Below are 10832 nucleotides of genomic sequence, written 5' to 3'. Positions count from 1 at the left end.
CCTATATGACATCATAAGCCCTGTGCTCATAAACTTTTTATTTGTTACCGGTAGAGTTGTTTTCTTCATTTACATGGGTAACTCAGTGTAGTACTGAACAGATGTCCCGGTGGAGCAGATCTCCAAGCAGAGGGATAGGCAGAACAGGTACGGTGACTAGTCAGAACCAGGATGTGATTCTGTCTGCAGACTCTTCACCAGCTGCAGCAGGCCCTGGATGGGCTCTGTCAGGTCATGGTTTGGTATCAGCTGGCTGGCCTGCAGGGCAGTGCTGCCAAATCCCACTGCCTGGCACACACACACAAACGGAAAACAAACACAGCTGCAGCTGTTAGACTCCCAGGGGAGAGTAAAGCTGAATTATATAATGATATCACTGAAAATTAGATCGGAACCCGTTTGGCTCAACTTATCCCACTTCACCCCCACTGACAACCTGATGTGGTAGGTTGTGACACTGTCCTTTACACTTTAGAACTGAGAGAACATGAGGATACAAAAGCATTGTTTGATACTGTTGACAAATCAATGCATACTTTGATGGAATGGACATTGCAAGCACTGACATTTTTTGAGGTTTGCAGCGGCATCCATGGAATTCCTGCAGTTTTTTAGGATTTATAAACAGCTGGGAATATGCATTGTGTATCCCCAAGTAGCACTACTTATGTGTTTAATGTTACATCCACCCACAGCTCTCTCAGTAATGAATACCCAGGCTTCTGTGCGGACTAGTTTTGGGTTTTATTTTACTTTGTAGTTCAATAAATATAAGGAAAAAGAGCCAGTTGGGCTGAACAGTAGACTTGTGGCTTGGTGGCTGATCTGAAAAACAGAAATTCACAATGGAGATCAAAGATACTCTTCAATCAGGCTAGTTAACATCCTGGTATGGTGAGCTCTGGTCCTTATTCCTATAGCTAGGGTATTTTAGGGGGTAAATGTGCTGGTAACTCTTGTTATTTTGACTCAGCTTCACACCAGGGCCTATGTGGCTTAACAGAGAAAAGACACCACTAAAAAAGAAAAGCTTTAATATGTGGATCATTTTTTCCATTAGTTTTGGAACTTTGGTGCAGCTTTTGGTGAAGTAAAACAAAACTCCTATTGTATTCCATCCAGCCATAACAACCCACCCAAACCATCAGATAAAAACATGACTGACGAAACAGTCGAACACATAATCTGTTTGTTTCGTGACTGTCTGGTGTCATTTCTATTTCTGTTTTGCTAGTGAGGCTACTTGTACTTAGCCATACGATCTTATCCAATCTTCAATCTCCACCTGCCTATTATCCAGTGAACTTTGACACCAACAAGGTTTTAAGTCTGTGGCAGTCACCTCAGCGCTACAGACCATCCTGTTGCGGCCTAATTCTCTGACACACGAGATCTACTAATTTATTGCACATCTTAAGGTGCAGTTTACGCCCCCAAAAATAGAAGCCAATGGCTTTACAGAGTGACGGGAAATCAAGGTAGAAGTCAGAATGCAGAGACAGTTGAATCATCCTCCGCTAACACCCACCTCGTCTTCACAGCTTTACCAATTAGTGATAATCCCATTTTGAGACTGACCTTCAAAGTAGGACACTGAACGGGGAAATGGGAAACTGTGTCATTGTGTCAAACTTAACCTATAATACCTGGACACCCTGTCAGGTGACTCACCTGTATGAAGTCTCCTTCCAGGAACCACAGCATGGCCAGGCAGTGGGCCACCAGTGTAATCTGAGCGCAGTCTTTTGTGGAGTGATTCTGCTCAAACTCCAATATGGTTTTTAACATCACGTCCACTTCAACTCGCTGGGCTTTGTCTGATTGAAAGTCATCGATAGAGACAAAGAAGCAATTGTCCTTTAGCTTTTACAGTATATCCCCATGAGTATCACCACACTCTACAAATTGAAACAACTAATTCACTTAATGCGTTTAATATAGATCAACATACAAGTCAGATCTGTCTGCATCTTCTGTAAAGTTTGCGTAATCTTCCCTCCAAAATCCAGTTTTTCCTTTTAAACATTCCAGGAAGCCTGGGAAATTGCATTGGAGCTAACAGGCTTAGCATCATATGTAGGGCAGCAGCTGCGATAAAGGGTAGTGGTGCGGATACTACACAGCCAGTGTGTCAGCACTGGTCTCTAGTCAGCCCTAGGCATGCTAGCGTAAATCTGGGGTTTAGCTTGTAGACTGCACAGCAAGACAGCTAAGCTAAATATAGGCACTATTAACCTTATTTGTTGTCAATGGAGCTCGCTGCTGTTTAGCAAGTGGAGATAATGATGGATTGATGATGTAAATTTCTGATTCTCAGTTTGAATAGTGTGGTAGAATTTAGATGAAAAAAACTAAATGTGAGTTTTTTTCTATGGTTTTATATTACATTTACATTGTGCATATTTAACAGGATGAAGACGCACCATAAGTGGGCTCCAGCAACACGTCAGGCTTTTGGACATTCTGGGTGTGGATCTTAAAGAGTTTGGTCAGATGGTGGTGCCAAGTACCTGCCACCTACAATATCATCGACAGCAGATAAACCATGAAACACATGAACAAAAACAGATTTGACCAAACTGTATCATCATAATCAGGTCTGCTTTATTTTACCTGAGAGTACAAGGAACGAGCAACGGGCATCTTCCCCTGTTTGGCAAACACATCGGCCATGAGAAAGTAGCCACCACAGGTGACTGTGCTATCAAGACCGTACTCCTCACTGGCATGGTATATCTGAAAAAACATCAGAGCAATAGGCTTTTTTCTAGGTATATTCATGCACTTATATATACAAACGTATGTAATTATTATTATAAGTGTATCCCTTTTTAATCAATTTAAATCCCTTTTGACTGTCGAAAATCAGTGTGAATGCATGTGTTTTTCCTTGAATTAATGCCGTCCCTTATGCTGATGTCCTTAGTCTGTTAGTTGTATAGTTTGTTGATGTATGCTGTAACCTGTGTGTGCTTTCATTGGTTTATATGTACTTTTATTGGTTTATATGTACTGTAATCAGAGTGTCCTTGTAAAAGAGTTTGCTTGCTGTACTGGCCTTCCTTGTCTAAATAAGGGTTTCAATCATTCAATATATAGTGGATCATTTTCAGTGTTGGTGGGGGATCATGCTACAAAAGGAACACAATAGTATACATCCTGAGAGATGATGTACGCCATATACTGTAGGTTTAAAAATATTCCCAAGCAGTGACAAGTTCATATGGTGAGTAATTTGCAGAAACCGAGTTGTGGCTTGCTGTTTTCATCTCACAATATGAAGCTATTGGACAGTTGAAAATACTTCATGTCATGGTTCTCAAGCCATTTCTAGTTAGTGTGTTACTTATGACACAGACATCATTTGCAAAGTTAAGCAGAGCTGCTTCCAGGTTTCCAGTCACTGTGTGGAGGCGGCCCTGGCTCCTGTGCAGCTGGTGGTGAACTGCGTGATCACATTCTGGGCTCTTCAACACCACCCACTCTGCCTGGGACAAGAGCTCTGCCACCCGTGCTAGATTACCCAAACCTGGAAAGTGCAAATACACACTCAAATACACACATAGACATTAACCATGATATATGAAGGAGAAAGGCGATTTGAGCTGAGAAACGGTTTTGTGCTCCTTCCTCACCCATGTTAGCCTCAGCCAGCAGGAGATAAGCAGGGACCATTTGGAGAGTACTGGGGCCATGGATGTCTATGGAACAGCTCAGGCAGAACTGTGCGGCAGGCAGAGCCTCCTGGTGTTTCCCCTCAGACAGCTTGCTCTGAGCCACTGACCTGCAAATATCAATCAGCTCCTCCTGAGTAAGGAACCGAAACCAAGGTACACGCCAGGTTAATTTTACCATGCATTAATTTATCAGACTCTGCTTCCAGGAATATTACATGATAATTCCCCAGGAGTAAACCACTTTTATGTTCTGATGTTAACCACAGGAACATTAAATGTTATAAATAAATAAATAAAAACATGAATCACTGAAGATGGAACTGGCTCTGGAAACAGTGACAACCGCACTAGGAACCAAAAAGGAACCTTGATATACATTTCAGAAGAAAATCTTTATGTAAAACAACTTTAAAAAAAACAACTTTCGCAGCTTCCTGCCCTTTTTTCAGTCACTGCACATGAAGAACACAAATCACTCAAATAAAGTGCTCAAGGGGTGGAACTGAGACTGTTAAAGTGTATAGCAAATTATCGCTTCTTCTTTCCTTGCCAACTAAAACATTAGCTTTGTTGTCCCATCATGTTGTCATTTTTGCTATGACTTTACCATTGCTTGTTCCTGAAAGATAACAGTTTTGTGAGAATTTGGCAGAACCTACGCTGGTTTTTTGTTGTTGTTGTTTTTGTTAGACAATTTATTCTACCATTTGATCGCGTGCTCCAGGTTTGGATTTGACAACTTAAGTTTTATGGACTGAAACTTAAAGCAAGATGTCTGTGTGTGCATGTCGTCCCAATGCATCACACAAATCCATTCCTTACCTTTTTATACTGTGTTTCCATGCGGCCAGCTTTCTGGAGACTATAGAGTGTCGGGGTGCGAATAGGAACAAGCAACTGACAGATTCTCTCGTGGATCCCCACCCAGTCAGCCTGCTGGTGCGATGCATCACTGAGGAATAAAATAAAACTGCAGGTAATTTTCATATTCCCAAACTCCCACCCTCAAGACAAGTCAATTTCATTTATAAGGCCCAATATCACAAATTTGCTCAAGGGGCTCAGTTGCCGCAGTTTATCTCGTATCCTAATCGCTTTGTGTCATACTTTTTTTATGCAAATCTCCCCTCTGGCTACAATGTAATTGATGATGGTTTTCCTTGCTATATGAACTACTGAGCTGATACAATTATGTGTACCATTAACAGTGAAATGTTTCTATACCAGTGGGTTTGAATTTAAGTACTAACATTTCCAAAGCAGAGCCTCTATCCCATTTCAAAAATGTCATCTGAGTGCACAGACTAGAGGGTATACTAAATTGTATGCCATTACATAACTGGTCTATAATTTTGCTCATCTGGCTCTCCTCTTCTGCACACTTCAGTGGAAACTCTCTTGGTTTTTCTTGCTTTTTTTTCTGCTGAGGAGCATGTGTATTCACGCCAGCGCATTTGTGTCTCTGGACTTAGATAGAAGCAGGGAGCTGGCAGAGATCTGGCCACGTCACATCAAAAGCAGCTGTGACAGTGTTCTCAGGCTGCAGGGCCACTATACTTTTGCAACTATGTCTTCTTTGGCTAATATACAGTATATTGCCTCATAATAAACAGTCACCAAAAACATTAGTGTGGATACTAGTGAGCCAGCAGCTTAATGAAATGGCTCTTTATGCCTACCATTTCACCCCTAACAATGTGATAGCTTTACTGATTTTGGGCCAGAGTAACATGTTGCAAACGTTATGTTTCTCTCACAAAGAACAAAAGCTAACTCATCTCTTAACTGGCAACGTGTATAAGCTACTCTATTTGCTTCAGTTCTAATGAAAAGCTCCTGTTATATCCCCAATTGTTTTGAGGTATAGCTGAATGACGTGTAGACCATAATATTTCATCTAATTCAAGAAATGTGTTTGACTTGTAGTTCAATTTAAATACTGAGGGAAGAAAGCACACTGAGTGGCTGTAAGCTCCCTTTAAGAGACTGGGTTTAGTGGCTCATCCGTTCACATAAATCCCTGCAGGCCAAGGAGGGGTGTCACCACGTGCTCCTATTCATTCCCCATACTGTGCCAATGAGGGTTTTTTTCGAGCACCATCTTATGATCTGTTATGGACTCCACTCCAAGATCTCCACTTGTTGGCTTACTTTAAGAAATAAAAATAAAAAACTAAGCAAATTCTCTAAACAGACGCAGCTCCCATTCACGTGAAAAAAAAAAACAACGTTTTGGTAATTTATTTTCCAGCTGTTCTTTCCCTCCTGACGACACGGTCACGTGAACGCTCTTCGTGTCGACGTGTTCTGGACATGGTGCTGTAAGATTTGTGCTGTGGAACAACATGGCGGACAGTGCCACCTAACGTCCAAACCAAACCCTTGACACAACCCCACCATAGACATTAGAGTCGACAGTGTATCAAGCCCACACACAAAATGAACACAAGACCTGTGAGAAAAGTACGACAGTATGAGGTATATCCTGACAGCCCTCGTGAAAAACAGCTAACATTTAGCTAGGATAACTCGAGCTTACCAGTAAAAGGTGACCCGACACTGGGCGCACTGCAGCTCTGCTCTTCTTTGACAAAGTTCACACAACTTCTCTGTTCCTTTGGGTAAGGCGAGTGAGATTATCTTGGACGGTGTTGGTGTCCCCAAAACACAAGGTTCACTGGTTTCCATTGTTACAAGACAGCCCGCTAGAAACGGGTAAACAGACGTTATGCTAGTGTTTCCAACAAAAAATTTGCCGATGAAGCTAACGCCAGTTTACGGTCGCTATGGCAACGGCCCCAGTAGTTTCCCTTTCTGCTGGAAAAGCTGATTACTTTATGCTGTGGCTTAAAACATACAAACATACATACATTCATAGGATACATATATAAAATACTAGGCTAGGGTACATGTTCTATGATCCACCAATGTCTAAAAGGTAATTTACAGACTTATTTGGTATGAATTGTGCAGTTTATTTTCATCAAAACTGAAAACAAATTAGGATGTCTTCATCATGTGTCGTATCAACAACTGACTTGCACCCTTTCTGTTTCTTTGTTAATAAGGATAAAGCAGCTACTAAATAGATTCTAGCTTTAGGTACAAAAATATAGTCTACATAATTCCAGTTCAGGGGAAAAGCAATTTAAATGCCTTATAAGGCCTACAGCACTAATTAAAACAAATAATAATCATAACAACGCTTAAGTATTAACCTTTCTTGGTCAGCACAACACAACAAAACAGTGACCACAAAAACTTTAAGGGAACATGTCTTTAAAAGGTTGGTGTTATAGCTGTATTTGTTTGATATTCAGTGTTTTCTAAAGACAAAACCAATATACTTATATGTAGACCTATCTACAATTCTCATACAGTATCACATTAACCAAAGCCTGAGAAAAATAAGCACAACAGAAAAATTTGGTACTCTGTGACTTCTGCAAAATTAGCAAAGTCTTTTTTTTCTCTCCAAAAAAAAAACAAACAAAAACAAACATTGTTGTTGTTATTTTACTTTTGCTGGTCACTCTTTCTTACGTAAGTGGATGTATATGACACCACTAAACAGCAACAATGGGACACACACCCAGGCCAGGATGAAGCAGTAGCCAAAGTGTCCTGATGTCAGTTCTCTGGAGTCCTGAAGGATTTCCTTATTGTGTAATGTGTAGATGAGAGCTGCAGAAAATGCGGTCAACCCTAAAAAACAAACAAAAAAAGTAATCAAATTGTCATATACAATAGAATGATAGCGACAACCCCCCTCTGCCCACCTGACCATGTTGGGCAAAGCAACATGAATACATCCAAATACAGTATATTAACTTAATTAACTTTATTCACAATATATTATGTACTAAAAAATAGAGTCATTTTTGATTGCAGTTTTGGCATAACATTTGTGATCATAACAAGCCTCAAATGTATACCGTATCCACCATATTATACAAGGTTGTACCAATTCTGCAATTACTAAGAGTAAAATAGCCACTGTAGTCATAAATTATGATTGGTTTAAGGGCCCTATATTGTAAGATTTCCATGTCTTTTTTTTTTTTTTATAAATGCAGGCCTAGGTGCAATATATGCACACAGCATCTTTAAACATATACTTCAATGAGCCATCATTAACGGTTGAGATGTCACAAATATACTATAGAGACCTTTTCAAAGATGTAAACATAAACATTCTAAATGTGTCCCAGTTTATTTCCTGTTGAAGTGAATGTGAATGAACTCAGCTGACAGGAAGTTAACAAGGACCAAGGCTGTCACCTAGCAATGGAATCCCAAAAAGGTCTATAGGTAGAAAGTTCCGTAACAGTCATTCCCCTGCTACATTGATGGTGCAGACACGCAGAGAGTGCAGACACAGAAGACCCAGAAAGGCTGACCAATCAAAGCAGACTGGGCTAAAAATATAAAATATAGAGGGTCTGAGCATTTAGCGTATTTGTCAACCATGTATTTGTAAGAGCAAGTGTCACCCTTTCCAAATGGTCTCACCATACAGAGACATGTCGGTGGGGCGGGACATTGTTTCACTCCACTGTTACCTGAAAAGACTTGACACAGCCCAGTGAAGTAGAAGAGTCCACCCTTAGACATGGTGAAGAGTTGACCCAGGAACACCAAGAAAGAGACCGAGGAGAAGACCACTGAGAGAACCATCAGGACCTGCACTGTCCGAAGCCACTCTGAGAAAGGAAAAAATTCCCACATAAAACCAGTCTTAGTTTTCGGATTTGACTTATGGGAAAGACATGTTCATGTGTGGAGGTATACAAAATTATACTGTTGCTCACCTGTTTCTTTGGAAGATGCACACAACCAGGTTCCAGTGAAGTTGTCAAACCTACAGTTGTACCATAGGTCTGAGTTCTCCAAGCCATCCCACACCCACCAGGACTTTAGAAAGAACAGACATGATACACACAGCTGGATATGTTGCACTTATAAAATAAAACAGTAAAAACAAACAAGTACAATATCCTAAATATGACTACTACCTTCTCCATGGTTGCAATGAGCAGCATTGCCAGTGTGATGAGATGCAGCAGGGTCACAAACAAAAGCAGGTATGCCATTTTCAACTCTGCCAAAAATAAACAACCATTTAAATATAACGGTCAGCGAGGAAATAGTGTTTGACCAATTTAACATGTTTGCAGTTTCCACAGTGACATTTCCTGTTTCGCCTTGAAACATAAAATGGAAAGTCTGGGTAGCTAAACAAAGTATACTCTGTATTGCATCAGACCACGCTTCAAAACAGAGTGAGTTATTTCTAAAACTTCTCTTTGACTGGCTTGTGTGTTGCCATCGTACAACAAACCTACAGAGAACATGGGCGGGCCTATTGAGATCTAAACGACTCCTAAATATTTACCCAATTAACCTTTCTACCCTACTGAATGTTTTTTTTTTAATAGGTATGGTAAACATTTAGTTATTTGGATTTAATTAAAGTTGCCTTACTTGTAAACTTAGAGTATATTAAAGGGAAACTACGGCCATTTTCAAAATTCATACATGTTATTCCTATGGTCTAAGACCAAAAATATTGGAATTCTCAATTAAGGTGATGTTCCCCTTTAAAACCTGTGACATTGTATACTGTACAGTAGTAGTGCACAAGCAAACAATAAAGGGGCTATCACAGCTAAAGTGACATTCATTTTTAGATGACAGAATGGAGACATGAAGAGGGAGAAATAAAGACATAGAGGGAAATAAGGGACAGAAATTGCCAGTGTAGATCTCTATCTGTAGGAGAGGTCCGCTTGGATGGGCGGTGGAGTCTCAATTACGGTCAAATTATGTCATTACACTAGATTTCATCCATCACATGAACATCAGTGAAAGGTAAACATTCTGTGAAAATGGTTTTAAAAAATTACATTTGATGTAAGAGTCGAATAAAAGACAAACATTTCCAAGATAGAATGAATGGCACTTTTTTTTTCTGTTGCAGGATTGTTGAAATAAATTGTTAGGAGATGTAATGCAAAAATCAATGACATATTTGTTTTAAAATGAACTGGAACCATGATTTAACTAGACAATCATTGAAATCATATGAAAAGTAAAGGATTTATTTACTCACCCTTAGTTTTGCCTTTCCCTCTGAATCAGATGTCGGGAAGAGAAGCAGCTTCACCACTCTACAACATTGTGCCCCTCTTGGTGGTCCTCTCCTTTCCAGCCTTACCACACCCCCCTTATTTTTACAGTCACTCCATCCAAACTTTCCAAGGAGACGCCCATTTCCTCTGTACAGAACAGAGCTCCCTTTTGCTGTGCCTCGTAGTCCCTCAACAACATCACCATCCAAAAAAGACTCAAGTGAGACCCACCCATGCATGGGCAGTGGAGGCACACAAAACCACATGAAAAGAGCTCCTCTGTAAACAGTCCACTTGGAAAGCTTTTTGGCATAATGACCATTCTACCCTATCACATCCATTCATGATCTCAGTCTTGTTAGGGCATATATATATATATAAAACAAATAAACACACAGTTGCAACATAACTCACATTTATACGCAAGAACATAATGAGTATTCAGAGTGCACTAGTCACATAAAAAACATCTGGGCGGGACACAGTGTAAATACGTCTTAGTAGCCTACCATAGACTGCTAAGTACATGTAGGGTCAGTGGAGGTCACAGCAATACAATAATTTATGAGGTTTCAAAACACAAATTATACATTTATGTAGGTAAGAAAAAGAGGATAATTCAATAACAAGAAATAAAGTGTATAATAATGCATTTGCCTAGTTCTCCATTGATTTTTTAAAAAGCAAAATATTTCAAAATGTTATTGGGTGATTGAGCTAAATGCTAAAAAGCAAACAATAATTCTGATATTTCACCTCCAAAGAGGAAAATACCAATGTTTGTCGCCCCCTGGTGTTCACATTCATGGATTAATGAGACATGCTTCATTGTAAGAAATTTCTATCAACTCGATTCGGTAAACTCGTTAGGTTTATCATTTATACCAACCTGCAAGGCTGTTACTTACAACAGTAGTCCGTGGAACGGTTTCCTAAACTAAAACGAACACAAGTTGGCTGTAACTCTTTCACATCGACTGTCCCCTGCATTCTTTAGAATGGTACGGTCCGTTGCCTAGGAGCT

The 10832-nt window shown here is 40.0% G+C and overlaps 2 protein-coding genes across 2 annotated transcripts; both read right to left on the bottom strand.

Moving 5' to 3' along the window:
- Positions 1–18: 18 nt before the first annotated feature.
- zmynd12 (zinc finger, MYND-type containing 12) lies at positions 19–6365 on the bottom strand (the record flags this gene model as incomplete). The annotated part of the gene is made up of 8 exons (XM_083920547.1): positions 19–288; positions 1672–1817; positions 2424–2517; positions 2614–2736; positions 3360–3529; positions 3636–3807; positions 4500–4629; positions 6217–6365. The coding sequence occupies 8 exons, from the start codon at positions 6363–6365 to the stop codon at positions 157–159; spliced, it is 1116 nt and encodes a 371-aa protein (XP_083776673.1). The 3' UTR covers positions 19–156.
- A 269-nt stretch (positions 6366–6634) lies between these two features.
- On the bottom strand, positions 6635–10119 carry LOC310951711 (epithelial membrane protein 3-like). Its single transcript, XM_083920084.1, has 5 exons — positions 9790–10119; positions 8693–8778; positions 8489–8591; positions 8240–8380; positions 6635–7382 (listed from the first exon to the last, which is right to left on the bottom strand). Exons 2-5 carry the CDS (start codon positions 8768–8770, stop codon positions 7207–7209), a joined length of 498 nt encoding a protein of 165 aa, XP_083776210.1. The 5' UTR covers positions 8771–8778; positions 9790–10119; the 3' UTR covers positions 6635–7206.
- Between the last annotated feature and the right edge of the window lie 713 nt (positions 10120–10832).

The sequence above is a fragment of the Echiichthys vipera genome (genome assembly GCF_963691815.1).
Source record: "Echiichthys vipera genome assembly, chromosome: 9".
NCBI classification, from domain to species: domain Eukaryota; kingdom Metazoa; phylum Chordata; class Actinopteri; order Perciformes; family Trachinidae; genus Echiichthys; species Echiichthys vipera.
The sequence above is the reverse complement of the archived record's forward strand: the minus strand, read 5'-3'. Positions and strand labels throughout refer to the sequence as shown.

What these genes read in the sequence shown, in the direction of transcription:
- LOC310951711 (XM_083920084.1), bottom strand. Translation starts at nt 8,770, where the DNA reads ATGGCATACCTGCTTTTGTTTGTGACCCTGCTGCATCTCATCACACTG. An exon ending in TCATTGCAACCATGGAGAAG is followed by an intron (nt 8,592 to 8,692) that starts GTAGTAGTCATA and finishes TTCTTTCTAAAG; the next exon opens with TCCTGGTGGGTGTGGGATGG. An exon ending in GCTGTGTCAAGTCTTTTCAG is followed by an intron (nt 7,383 to 8,239) that starts GTAACAGTGGAG and finishes TTTGTTTTTTAG; the next exon opens with GGTTGACCGCATTTTCTGCA.